Genomic DNA, 15,299 nt, shown 5'->3' with positions numbered 1-15,299 from the left:
AATGTTCTTACCGGGTAAGATTGTCGGTACTTGTCATACACACTCGATAAGGGATGTGACACACGATAAGCATTTGGTAAACAACTCCTTAAATGACTATAATGTAGATGCACTTTTTTTTAGCATTTTATAAAATAAATATCAAAACAACTTGTTTTTTGCGAGTTCAGGATGTAAATATCCAATTTTTTGTGCCTATAAATAAAAGGAATTTGTTGGAACAAAAAAAGACCCGGCTGGGTATTAACTGGGCCAGGCTTAAAAGACACTTCAAACAAAATAAAAGCAAGAAGGTCTTCTTTCTTTATCTTTCTATTTGAATCTTTCGAGCATCTAAATGGAATTGCTAATTATATAATAACGATAAAGAATGTCAAAGAAATAGCGAGTTGTACGGATTGTGAAAAAATAAAGGCAAGTGTGAGAAGTTTTTTTTTGCGAGTTACAAAAATGAAGGAGAACATGTTTTTCTTTTGTAAAAAGCACGTCTAACGCAATAATAAGCCAATATATAAAATCAATTTATATTTACCGTTCTGTATGTGGCATGCAAAATATGAGTTCTTGCTTTTATAGTGTGAGGGCTATTTTTTGATGTGTTATTGAAAATTTTGATTCTAAATAACACATAATACGAATCAAAATAAGACAAACATTGTAATAACCCTAGTCCTTTAAGTTTATATTTTATTGAAGTTTTGGCATGAAAGTGTGAAACTCCTACTTTGTAGGGACCGTAATCGTGATTAAGGGGTTAATAGGAGTGGATTTTCTCGTTCTTTCTTCTGGGGATCGATCTTAAAGAGTGTGTGTGTGTGTGTGTGTGTGTGTATATATGTGTGTGAAGAATGTGGGTTTGAAAGGAAAATGCAGTTGATGATGATCTCTTGACGACTTTTGGAGAACTTGAAGAGGGAAGGAGACTAGATCATCTTCGTTAGGTAAACTTCCAACTCTATGTTCATTTTACTCCATTAATGGATGTGTGTTCTTGAATTAGGAATTAGGGTTTGTTTGGTTTCGATGAAGATGTTATGCTTTCTTTGAGAATTCTCCATCCTATTGGTTTATGAGTATGGGATTTGGAATTCTAACATAATTTGATTTCTCCATGGAGTTCTTGGTTTTGAATGTCTCGATTGATTAATTTAAGGATTGAGTTATTGATGGCATGATTCGTAATTTTGATTTGGATATTGGGTATTTTTCTTACAGATGGTTTTAGTCGTTGCCTTGGACCTGCAAATGGGATTTCGAGTTTCCTGGTTCGAATTGGGTGAGATAGGGGAGAACGGCTCAAACAATGCGCCACTTAGGTCAAATCGCATTAGGCACTGTTTGATGTGATTTTGTTTTGCTTCGTTTCTCGTCTCGGGGTAGAATTGAGAAATTGTTTAGAGGGTTGCTTAGAGGGTCATAATTCGCTTTCCAAATAATTACGGTGGTTTAACACCATTCCTAATTTGGTTAAATCAGGTGTTCGATTTGAGCAATCTTAGCCGTTAGGACGCAAGGTGGTGTTGAGTATCAGGTGAGTTCTTTTAAACTTATTTCTAAATGTGAGATCATTTATGAATGTTTAATTGAAATCACTGATTATAGGTTTATGTTTTGGCATCTTGAATGGTTACTTGTTTTAAAGATCGTTTGTCACATGATGATGTATTTTGCTTAGATTTGCACACGTAGAGTAGTGTACCTTGAAATAGTGGAATCTCTAGGAAGTATATTATCCGTGTGCCTTGGATTCGTTTCTCGAGCACATTGGACATGCATCTTGATAAACATCAATTTGGTAGGTGTTAAAATATTATTTATCAATTGGTAGGTGTTAAAAATAATGTTTTAATATGCATCAAGAGCCTAGTATAAAAGATATAAAAGATGGAGAACTGAAGATTTCAGCCAAAAGGTTTCATTACTATGGTTGTGACGGCTTTTTCTTTGTGGTTGAATTGTATTGTATTGTATTGTTTTTTTTTTTGTTTGATCATTTTTATGTATAAACAAGAATTTTATTTAAACATTGTTTTTTTTAGATCCATATGCCTCCAAAAAGAACTCAAGCGTTTAATTTAGCGAAAGCGTCGATCTTGGGCGGACTACGACACGCCTAGAGGATGATTCGATGGAAATCTAGTCAGAGGCGACACCTTCCGTCCAACGCCAATTGTACCCTCTGTCTTTGAACTCACTAGCTACACCAGCGTCACCAGAGACGAGCACACCTACTAGTAGGCCGCTTGCTCTAGATATACGTATAAATTGTCGCCGCATCCAAGTGGAACTGACGGTAGAACCAGTTACAAAGAAGGCAAGACGAGGAATTATCACTGGAAAGACGATTAAGAGAGACTTCGCTAACAAAGAAAATAAACGTCTTCCTCTTAAGTGGAACATGGAAAAAAAAATTGTCCGACACAAACAAAGTTTGTAGGATCGCAAAGCAAAGCAGGAGCATTGTTTATGAGCATATTCCGGTGTTGACCGATAGTTATTTACAACTTACGCAAGATGAACTCAAGATTGTGGTTGATAAACTTAGCGCAAATATATTTTTATTGCTAGTTTTTTTTTTGAAGATTTATGTCTTAATTAATAATGCTTAACTTTTTATTTCATTTTGATTTGTATTCGCTTTTCAGGTTTTCTTTAAGATTGATTAGAAGGGACCTCCGGGTGATGTATTATTTGATTGGATCCACCTAAGTGCACGCCACTCATACAATAGATGGAAAACTGGTTGCCAAACATTATATAAAAAGCAAGGTCGTCTTCCGATCCTAATGAACTTTGTACGTCGGCCAAATCAGCGGGATTTTTTGTGCATGCTTTTTGAGATAGAAACATGAATGGTTAAATGCATGATATAGCAACCTACTTTTATAAAAAAAAATTATTATAACATTTACTTTTGTTTTTCTTTATTACAACAATGTCACATTAAAATATTTTTTATTAAGGAATCGTACTATAAAAAATCTACCCATAATAATAATGACTAACTTGTTACCTTTTAAACCAGTTAACCCCATGAATTTTTTTTTTGCTTGTATGATTTTAATGAGGTGATATGGATTACACGCCATTTTGATGACTTAACTAAAATAAAAATAAAAACTTATTTCAAATTATTATTAGTGATTTTCATATTTCATTGTTATGATCTAAAAATCAATTTTTTTTTCTTATTAAGTTGCATGCAAATTTAATATTCTAAAGTAAATATTTCTTAAATAAATATGAAACATTATTTTCGAGATATATTTTGTTTGTAAAAAAAGTAACACTTCTTATTTTATGTTGTTCAAATAAATACATATCTTTTAAAGTTCACTTTAAAATGTTAAAGAAATTAATTGTGATCTACTATTTTTAATATTGTTATATTAATAAATAATTTAAAAAATAAATTAATTTAACATATTTATACGTCAAGTAAAAGTTTTTGAACAAATATAATATATTATTTAAAAGATAATATTTTTTGGTAAAAAAATGAACAATTTTTATTTTCTTTTTTTCAAAAAACACATATTTTTTAAAAATATTAGCGTATATAAGTAGTGTTCTACTAGTTTTATTGATATTGATATATTAATGAATAATTAATTTTTTAATTCATTTATTATATTTATTAAATAACATGTAAAATATCTAAATATTAAAATTAAAATACAGTGTTTAATAAGATCTAGTAGATGCTATAATAAAATAATTTTGAAAGTACAATAATATAGTAAGAAAGTCACATCACTATAGTATATGTGGACAACCTACGTGGACAATGAGGTGACATGGAAACCTGATATAATGAAAGAATTTAAATAAAAAAGGTTATCCAATGTTATAATGGGTAAATTTTTCAAAGTACAATGTCTTAATAAAAAATAGTTTGAAAGTACATTGTTGTAATAAGAAAAATTGGAAGTACAATGCTATAATAAAGAAATTTATGAAAGTAGATTGCTATTTTGTGCATTTTGCCAAACATGAAAGGTATTTAATGAGTAAATAATTAAATATATATATTATTTTTTTTGAGTTTAGATTGTAAAATAAGTGTTTCTCATGTTGTAAAATAAATTAAGAGAACGAGGAAGCAAGGTTGTCAAAAAATAGGATCGAACGTAAATCGGGACCGACTTTGTTCCGGTTTAGGGGCTAATAACCTTGAAGCTACCGGACATGTGGCTCCTTATCTCGGTATAGTTTCCGAAACCACTACAAGTGAAGACTGTAAAGTAAGTAAACTTGAGCTTTTATTTTCGTAAACTTGAGCTTTTATTTTCGTGCGATCATAATTTGTATATTTTTTTCTTTTGCTGTCCAACATCACTTTTTCACCTTTGACATCCGTTTTAGCTTATATTGATCCTAAATTTACAGAAACTCAAAACTTAGAAGTCGTATGACCGTTTGTTAGATTTCCAGATCATCTTTAATCACTTAAATTCGAGCTCAGACGAGTGAGATATGCTCGAAATACCATAGTCTCGCAAAGCTGTCAAAAATTATTCTTTTATCCCTTTTTCGTTCCAACTTTTCCAAACCTTTAAAAATATAAAAACACATTAATGTAGTTCATTTTTTATCATTTTAACTCATTAAAGAGGGATGATTGACGAAAAACATGTAATTGTAATTAAAACAACTGTTTAAATCTTATTTACAGAAACTTGTTGAGGAAGAAATTGAGAAGATTAAGAACCTTTTTGATGGCATTCCAGAATCTGTTGGTCCTCAAATTCGTTGCCCAATCGAAAAAGAAATATCAATCATCGAGCAAATTGTTGGTCTGTCGATAAGAACGGTTGTTCGAGGTATGGGTAGTTTGGCGGTTCGACCTGTGAGGATGAAAGGACCGGCGAAGGAATTCTCTTAAGCCGGTATCTTCGGTTGATAAGGAAGATTTGCGACAACAATTTGTCGAACGCGACGAGGAGATTCGCTTACTAAAAGAGGGATAAAATGACGCAAAAAAGGAAGCCGCCGAGCAAAGAAAGATGATACAATTGTTGATGAGTATGTTGGCTGCTTCTGATTCAAACTCTAACTCAACAACCCCGACCTCTCACGCTTTAGGTTAAATTTTTAATTTTGTGTTATTGACTTGTTGCCTACTTTTAAACTTATTTAGGAAAAACAATTATCTTTCAATTATTAAACTTATTAATTTTATTTGGTTATAAAAGTTGTTTGTATAAAACATTTGGTTACTTGTTTGTAGAAAACATGTTTGTTTGCTTGTTTATGAGATTCATTTGTAGAAAGTGTGCAAGTATAAAAAACTGTATCATGGTATACAAAAACCTTGGACAACAATTAAACAATATAAATGTTGCCTAAAAGAAATATTATATTTATTTTAATTACATTTCAAAGGCAACATATCTAAATAGAGTATGTTGTCTAAACTGATATCTAAAGCAACATATTCAGATAGATTATGTTGCCTAAGTTGATATCTAAAAGCAACATATGCAGATAGATTATGTTATCTAAGCGGACAGCTTACGCAGCATATGCAAATAGAGTATGTTGTCAAAGCGGATACCTTATGCAACATATGTTTTTTACTTAGGCAACATAACCTTTTGTGTGTTGCCTAAGAAGTCCGTTTAGGCAACACATACAAACAGAATATGTAACATTGAGAAGGCAACACGAATTTGTTGCCTAAGCCTTACGCAACATATAAGCCCCTTTTAGGCAACATTTTTCATTTGTTGCCTAAGTGGCATTTTGAGTTAGTGATAGTCTCTGAATCTTTCATTCTTAAACTGTCGAACTCGCATTTTAAAGTTTGCAATTTCGCCACTTTCACTTTGTCTTCCCCTCTATAGGTTCAGTAAAGCATATCCCATGCTTCCTTCGATGAATTTGAGGATGAAATTCTCTCAAAAATGACTTCATCCACAACCTAGTAAATTGTATAAAGTGCTTTCATGTCCTTCTTCTTCAAATACCTTAAGTCTTCTTCTTGATCTTGAGTTAATTCATCAAAATCTTCTGGTTCATCAAAACCTTGATCGACTATGTCCCATTGATCTTGTGACTCGTATAGAACCTTCATCTCTATGCTCCAATGATGATAGTTTTTCCCATTTAATTTGGGAAGTTGAAAATGCAAAGGATTACTTGAAGTCGAGGCCATTGATGCATTGGCTTTGATATCACAATGTTGGATACAGAGAGTATATAACCAAATATATTACCTTTATTGATTAATAATACAACTATAATGAATGAGTTACAGAGACATACATATATATAGACAAGAAGGGACATACCCCTTCAACAACCATTGTGACTATTCTAAAAGACACACCCATATAATGCAACTATTTTATGTAAGACAGTTACATAATTGCTCCTGTATATAATTGAGAGAAACTAACACAGGTACTAGCTTATAATTTAACACTATGTCATTTAGTGACCAATTCACACAGAAGTCTTGTCCACTAATTATATAGGATTGAACCAGTCGAATTTGATGTATCACTGGATTGAACCAGTCAATTTGATGTATCTCAAGATTGAACCCAATTTTAACTATTGATAATAGATGCATACAAAAACAATAATACAAATAAGAATCAATCATAAGGTCTAATATCTCTATAGAATCACCAACATACTCTATCACCCTTAGATATATAGTTCATTTGAAACATTGGATAACACTTCGCTTATATTAGTTATACACAAATTGTATTAAGGTTCTAAAGGAAGATGGCTTTTGTAAACCTTGTTCTAGGTATGAAACAAACTTTGACATTAGATTAAAAATAAGACATGTATCTTAAATATTAACAACCAAAAGGTTTTAAAAATAATGGGATTTTGCTACTGACATTAATGCTTTATGAAGCTTCTTCTTTCTGTTTTTGTTTTCAAAGCAAAAGCACAAATATACCGATTAATAAGACCTTATGTAATAATAAACAATCTAAAGTCTGAAGGAAGCACAGTCATGCTAACAAATATGTGTCAATAGAAATCACCAGAATGCATGACCTATTTGGACTTTATGTACATAGTTCATTATAGGCTGCAGAAATGTTGTTGCAGTGTAACATGACCCATTCTAAGTATGATCAAACCAACAGGTAATGGGATGATGGTGAGGAGGAGGCGGAAGAGGTTCAATCACATGGAAGTGCCGCTGACGAAACATATTACGGCTAGTTGAAGAGAAGAAATTGCGACATAATTAATGCAAAATGAATATTGATTCTAGTTGTTCTGAGACTTTGTTCGTGTTTAATATTGTGTGTGGAATCAATTGACGTATTTCAATTGAAGTTTTAAATGTGTTAAAAAGTAGATAGTAGTTTACAAATTGTTTAGATGATTTGATATTTCAGTTCAATTGAATTTAATGAAAATGAGTTGATTCAGATTTTAGACTTCAAACGTTTGTCAGTTTACAAAAATAAACAGTATTATTGATTCAGATTTCAAACTTCAGACATAAAAACAAACAGTCTGGCTACTCTGACTGATTCAGATTCCAAAGTCAGAAATAAAATCAGACTTCAGACTTCAACATCTCTTAAAAACCGTTACGTTAGAGAAATCTCTAAAATCATATGGTAGAAAGAGAAATAATATTTTAGTTATATCCAACCAATTAAAATTATTGAAGTTAGATATGTAAGAAAAAGAAATAATATTTTATTAAACATATTGAATATTTTATTAATATAATTAATACTAGAATCATTAAAATAGAGTTAACTATTGGAGTCTGATGTAAAAAAAAAAATTCAAAATTTTGACTTTTCATAGTTTATTATAAAAAAAGTTATAGCATAGTTGTTGGAAATACTTCAAACATACTAATAGCCAAACATAAATCAATATCAATCATAACATAACATAACATAACATAAAATAGAACTCATTAAATAGTTTAGATTATTTTTTTTTACGTTAGTTAGTAGGACATCGACAATTAGTAGAACTTCAACTGCAGTGAAAAGGATTTCACTTGCATGAACCCTAGTTCTTCGGGAGTGTTTGGTTTATTTTAAGGAATGAAAATGAAATTGATAATGAAAATGAGATAGAATGGGAATGATTATGTTTATCTCATTGTATTATATTATCATGGATTCCCTTACATTCCTTACCTCAAGAGAGAAAAAATCTAGTCTCCATCTCCATCACAACACATATCTTCCTCTTCCTACAACACGTTTCCATCTCCAACACATCAAGCATCTCCAAAACACCAAATACAAATATCTATAGAGAAAGACGAAGAGGTAACCAAAGCTGTCGAAGAGGGCACTCGAAATCAAGATCTTCATCTTCATCTTCTATAGAGTTGTTGAAGAGGGCACTGGAGTTGTCAAATAGCTAGGGCACTCAAGATCGAGATCTTCATCTTCTTGATTTCGAGATCTTTATATATCTTCATCTTCTTTAGAGCTGTCGAAGAGGGAACCAGAGTTTCCGAAGAGGGCACTTAAGACCGAGAGCTTCATCTTCTTGATTTCAAGATCATCTTCTTCATTAGATCTATAGAAGAGGGAAGCACAGCTGTAGAGGATCCTGAGGGCACTCAAAATCGAAATCATCTTCGTATTTGGAGGTGCTATGTGGGGGGTAGGGTTAGGGTTTCACAAATGAAAGACCGGAAGTGGAAGAAAGAGAACGAGAAAAGGGCTTTTTAAAAGGAACGTGAATTTTTTTTACTCCCCCAAAATTGAGAAGGAACAATTTTTACCTAAATCTATTATAATAATCGATTAATTCTCTGAAACCTTTCATTCCATTTCTATTCCTTGTTTGAACAAATTATTAACGAGTGCCATTTTCATTCCTTACATTCTAATACCTCTAACCAAACACCCCCTTAGAAAATATCAGTTTATAACCGTTACCAAATTATCGTTAAATAAGTTTTATAACGATTAAAGAAAATGCATGCATGGTGAACAATCTAACCTAAAAATCCTGAATAACTTAATAACATAATTAACACAAATAATATATCATTGATGTTGTAATAATACATGATTGAACACATAACTAATAACTGTTTTTTTTTTTTGGTTAAAATTTACAACAAAATACAAATCAAGAAAAAAACATAACATAGAGATGTTATTTCCGGCCATCTTAATTCATTAAGCCAAAAGTTAAGATGGGCTTAAAACTCTGGAGTAACAAGAATAATATCCTATAAACAAAATAAGTTGGGTACTTAATTGAATCAGATGATCACCTACCAACCTCTTCAAATCAATCACGTAACATGTAGAAATCTTTTATCAACGACATTCAACTAAAAATCTGCAGCTTCTGTTTCTTCCTCACCTTTTCTTGATTCCCAAATCTCGAATTCAAGATCGAAGCTTCGTCGATCTCAGGCATGCAAGATTAATTATCAACTGTAAATTACTTTTCACGAAGAACGTACCTTCAAAAATCAAAAGATGGATCACCGTAATCCCAAATACAGGGAGGTGGGTACTCATCATCATGCGTGTACGACCATAAAGATGGCGATGTCGGACCGCCGACCACTGTGGGATCTGACACTGCTTCTCCGATCCCCATCGGCGGCGAAGCGCTTGATATAAGAGAAAGGCTTGATCCCACCGAACCCACCAATGCTTTTATCTCATCATCGTCCTTCTCGTAACCATTCCCTTGGTAGTCTCGATACTGTTGCGGTGATTGTCGGAGTTTTTCCAAATTGCTTCTAGGGTTAGGGTTAGGGTTAGGGTTTGCATCAAAGGAGGTTAACATTGTTGTTCCACGAAAAGTGGGGTCCTCACCCGTGAGTACAGTGATGTTGTTTGTGTTGGTGTAAGGCAAGTACTCCTGCTGTTGTTGTACCATTTGCAGTGGATATGGTACAATATTACCAGTACACCTATCATCACTGCCATTTGTACCCTGGTGTACGGTGGGGTAGATTAATCCATAAGGCAAATAATTACCAAAAACCGGCAGAGGGGATGGCGGTGCTTGTGAGTTTGAGAAGTTGAGGTTGAAACCGGCGGGCCGTGGGAGTATCGGTCGGAGAGTTTGAGTGGTGGAGGAAGAAGAGCTCCCACTTCCGCCACGAGAAGAGGAAGAGGAAGAAGAGTGTGAAGAGGAAGTCGAGCTGGTGGTATTCCCATCCGTGCAGGTCTGTTGAAGGTTGAGTTGTGCTCTCGAACCGTAGAGGATAACCGCGGCTCGATCGTAAGCCCGCGCAGCATCTTCAGCGGTCGAAAACGTGCCAAGCCAGCGGCGCGTGCGTTTACGTGGCTCACGGATCTCAGCAACCCATTTGCCCCAGCTACGTTGTCTAACTCCTCTGTACTTAAACTTGCTGTTATCCGGACCTCCCTTACCTTTACCTTTCCTGTTCGGAGAGGATCGAGTCTCAAGTCCGGCGGAGCAGGTGGTGGCGGTGGGAGGAGAAGAATCAGAGGTGGAATGGAGGTGGTTATTAGTAATACTGGTATCATGGTGGTGATCTTGGGGGAGGTGATGACCAGTGGCAGTGTCATCCATGATGACTTTAAAGAAAAGAGATTGATGGCGATAAAAACTAAGCAGGAGGAGAATAGGTAGGGAAATGGCGGAAGTAAATGGTGGAGGAGGGCGGTGGCGTTTAAATAGTCAGCCTGACTCTCTGCAACACTTTCCTTACGAGTGGTGGCAACCAACGGAAATTGTTGACCCTTGAAGATACATCCACCAACATTTATGTTTTATTTACTTTTTCGCCGTTTTTTTTTTTATTTATTTATTTACTTTTATGCCGTTTTAATAAATATAAAAATGTGTACAAATGATATTATGGGGTTGTTTGTTTATCTCTTAATAGTTTTATTAAAAGTCAACATCTGAATTGTTAAGAGATGAATCTTGTTTGGTAAAAAAAGTATGTCTCTTAATTGTTCTAAAACTCTCTGAATGATTTTGTATCTAGGTTCTCCCTTAACCATTCAACATCCTAATTTCACTGTAAACAATTATCAGACAATTATATTTCATTTTGCATTATATCATGAGAGGCTCTTAATCATTCCGACCACTTAATCATTCTGTATCAAATCATTCAGCAATATCAAACAGCCTCTACATCTTTTCAAGCATTTTATTTACTATTAATTTGGTTTTGTCTCTGTCATTTTATTACAATTTTCTTATTAATATTTTATTTTTTAAAACTATATTTAATTTACTTGTGAAATGCTATATTTTTTTGTTAATTATTACTAATTAAGAATACAAAGTTTAATTAGTGAACAAATAAAAATTTGTTTTATTTGAACTAGTTGTATACCCGCGTAATGCGGCGGGAGCCATGAATTTTAACGATTTTAAAGTTTCACTGGTTTTATAAGATAAGATTTGACGATGATATATGTTACACTTGGTCTTTACATATTAATAAAATTTGAATAAATAAGAGTTATGGTTCCAATTACAGACTATCGATGAAAAAAATTGTATGACAGTTTAAAATCCAACATATTTAAACGACTCCACAAATGTGTTTGATTTACATCAAGAGCAAAGAACCAAGAAACTTGAGCTTTAAGATAAACACTCAAAACCAATAAAGAAAACTACAAATTTGACATATCATAAGCCATGAAAAGACAAAAAAAAATGGGTTTTAGAATGAAATTTCAACTGCTAACCCTCTTTCTTGTCCAGAAGCTCAGATTAAGGTTGAATTAATACATGCATATATGTATTTCAAAAAAACCCAAGAACATATTAATTCAAAACATATTATACAGTGCAATTTGGACAGTCTAACCCCAAAATGTATAGCATATATATAAATAAATAACTATAAAAGTATAAATCGTAACCATTAAAAATATTTTTTCACAGTATATATAATATATATTAATATAATTAAGTAAAAAACTATTCAATATTGGACTCATTTCGAAGGTATTAACAAAACGATTATAATGGTGTAACTTGTTAAAACAAAAATGTATTTTTTAAACATGTTTTATTTGATATACGATTATGTATGTTAATTTGATAAAGGTTTAAAATGAAACATTTAAAAGTAAAAGATGTAAAGTAATTAATTAATTAATTATAGGGATATAAAGTATAAATTTAAAATTATAATTTAAAAAAAAAAATCGTTGAATGGAGAGGTGAATGTATGTGAGGGAGTGGGTGTATGTGAGGAGAGGAAAGAGTGAAAAAGTGAAAAGAGTATTTTGGTCATTTAGAATTTTAAGACTTTAAGACTTTTGATGAATTTGCTTAATAAGATAGTATAGATAATATATAACATATTTATTAATTTCAAAAGAATAAGAAAATGATTTACATAAACTATTTTAATTTACAAGAAAATCATAACTGCTTTAATGAAAATCATTTATATGAATTATGAACATATAAAAATTCAGTGAATTTGGTAGAAAGGTGTAAGTAAGCATGTTGGCTTATTGATTAAGAAAAAAACGCATGCAACTGATTTTCAAAAAATATTTTTAAAAGAGTTGGAAAAATATAAAGTTAATGAAATTAAAGTGTCGTAATATGAACCACAAGAATGGTGCCTGATTGGTTTGAGTTTGACTCCAAATGTCAAAAGTATCTGGAAGTGTCAGGTTCAAATCCAATAAGGAATAAAAATCTCATTGTAGCCACGAAGGTTCAAATGCGGTGACTTCGAGCTATCTGCAATTCAAGTGATCGTTCTGGGATTAGTCGGCTCGGATAGCGGGTTAGATTTCCAGGTTAATAAAAAGAAAAAAAAGTGCCGTAATATATATGATTCCTATGTAACAAAATTGAGCATATACATTATTTAATTAACATATCCATGGCGGTATCTTATTAGTCCTAATTTCAAGTGTGTTCTCTTTTGTTTGTGTTACGACTTAAAAAAGGAGTTTGCTTCGATTATAAGTTTCTTTGGAGCTTTGTTTTTCAAGATTTCTAGAACTGTTTTTTCTTTGCAGGTGGCTACTCAAACTATCTAAGCAAAGCACGTATACACCAAACATGCATAATACTGGTTTTTTCTTATTAATTAACCTGAATATCTAAAACGCTATACGAGCCGACTAATCTCAAGACGACCACCTGCTTTGCAGGTAGTCCGAAGTCATCGCATTTGAACCTATTTGGCCATGAGAAGATTTTTATTCTACATTGGAATTGAACTAGAGACTTCAAGACACTTTTGACCTTTGGAGCCCAAGTTTAAACCAATCAGACGCTACACTTGTGGTTTATATTAATTATTATAGCAGTCAATTACATATTTGATATTTCTACAAACTTCTGCTAAGTTCTTTTTTAATTAACTCTAGCTAGTTAAAATAAGTGGTATTTTGTTTAATAACTTAGATTCCTATGCATGTATCTATGTAATAACTTGTTTAGTTTTTATTCCAAAAGTGTAATAATTATAGAAGTTTAGGGGTTGCTTTGTAAATAATCTTATATTTGGAAGACCAAGGATATAGTTGTGTCCCTATAGACTAAGGATTACTAAACACTTATCCAATAGGTGTTTATCGGGTAATTTTCCTCACTGGACGAATATAGCAAGATCTAAGAATCTTACTTGGTAAGAGCGATGACAATGATAGAGAGTCTTACCGGGTAAGTGAGGGTGACGACTCTTACGCGGGTAAGCGCTTACCATATATACTGTTGCACATGATACCATTTTGATATACTACATTCTTACCTAGAAAATAGATTATAGTGTTGACACATAACGGTAAGCACTTACCGGGTAAGCATTTAGGTAAAGAGCCTCTAAACAAGAGTTGGTCTGGTTTTGCTACTCATTCAGCATAGGATAGGCATGCAACTTTCTCCTTGATGTGTGTGAAAAGCAATCTTGGGGAGAAAGAAACCATTGGTGTAAACTGATTGGTGAATAACGGATGAAAGAGAAAGAGATTTGATTGAATATTAATTAAAGGTATATGCAAGTATCCGGTTTGTAAGTAATTATAGTGTTCATATTAATCACATCATAAAGTCTAATTAGTTCATCGTAACGGAACATTTCAAAGTAATAAACTTAGAGAGAAATGGTATAGATCAATGATCATAAAAAGTCTCGAGCAACTATAAGGATAGTGTCCGATTAGTTTGAGCTTGGACTTCAAAGGTCAAAATATCTGGAGGTTTCACGTTTGAATCCAAGGAGGAATAAGAATCCCTTTTGTGGCCACGGAAGTTTAAATGCGGTGACTCTGAGCTACCCACGAAGCGGGTGGACGTCATGGGATTAGTCGGCTCGCATAGCGAGTTGAATATCCAGGTTAATAAAAAAAAAGTCTCGAGCGTCACTCCTCCACGTGTCTTTATTCTTCAGAATTCAGGTCCTAAGTCTTCTCTTTTCTGTTGCTACTACTCTCGAATATGTGACGATCTGATTGCATTATTATTTTGGAAAGAAGTTGGGTGAGTCTATGGCCAATTGATATCACAGTTTCACCAGGCTCGTTCTTGACATTTTATTATATGTCATGAGCGAGATGTAAAAAATGACCCTTAATAAGTACTATATTTTTTAACATATTGTTTTTATCACAAAAAATAACATTGAATTCAATAAATACTAATAATTCATAAAAACCCATCTTTTTGAGTATTTCTAGACTTAAAATCAATCAATAGTTATTTTTAAAAATTAATATTATCTACCACATCATTCTTACATAGCACCGTAAATTCGTTCCACTGTTGAACATGTCATATGATATACCTTTAATATATAAATTGACATCATTGGTCACAATGTTGACTATTCGAAGTAATATTATATGTAAATCAATATAAATCAATTAGGTTTCCATGTCACCTCATTCTAATGTTGTCATCATCATTTTAAACATTTAGGGTTAAAACATAACTTTTAGGAACCATCAATCTTAGAACCAAAATTCTAAGTTGATTATAAATTGAGATGATATTCCTGTTTTATAGATAGGAGAGTATTTAAATTCATGCACTCAATATCAGTTAATAAGGAGCCAAAATGTATGAAAAAACAAGCCTCACTCATAGACACCTAGTTCTTCTCCCCTGTATCACTCACGTACACCTAGTTCTTACCCCTTGTCTCACAGAGATACACCTAGTTCACTACTAGAAAACTGGGCATTTCCGGCGGATTTCCGGCGGATTTCCGGCAGAAGTCAAAAAATTGACTTTTATTGACTTCCGACGGAAATCCGCCAGAAAATCCGTCGAAAAAATTAAACAGGTTGTTTTTCCGGCGGATTTCCGGCGGATTTGTTAACTACTTGTTAATTAATCTTTAAAAATTAATT

General features: G+C 32.7%; 1 protein-coding gene across 1 annotated transcript; it reads right to left on the bottom strand.

Annotated features, from left to right (window-relative positions):
• Window positions 1–9,021: 9,021 nt before the first annotated feature.
• LOC112510350 (ethylene-responsive transcription factor ABI4-like) lies at window positions 9,022–10,557 on the bottom strand. Its single transcript, XM_025115748.1, has one exon. The coding sequence runs from the start codon at window positions 10,522–10,524 to the stop codon at window positions 9,439–9,441; it is 1,086 nt and encodes a 361-aa protein (XP_024971516.1). The 5' UTR covers window positions 10,525–10,557; the 3' UTR covers window positions 9,022–9,438.
• Window positions 10,558–15,299: the final 4,742 nt, after the last annotated feature.

The sequence above is a fragment of the Cynara cardunculus genome, assembly GCF_001531365.2.
Source record: "Cynara cardunculus var. scolymus isolate 2C chromosome LG 3, CcrdV1, whole genome shotgun sequence".
Lineage (NCBI taxonomy): Eukaryota > Viridiplantae > Streptophyta > Magnoliopsida > Asterales > Asteraceae > Cynara > Cynara cardunculus.
The sequence above is the reverse complement of the archived record's forward strand: the minus strand, read 5'-3'. Positions and strand labels throughout refer to the sequence as shown.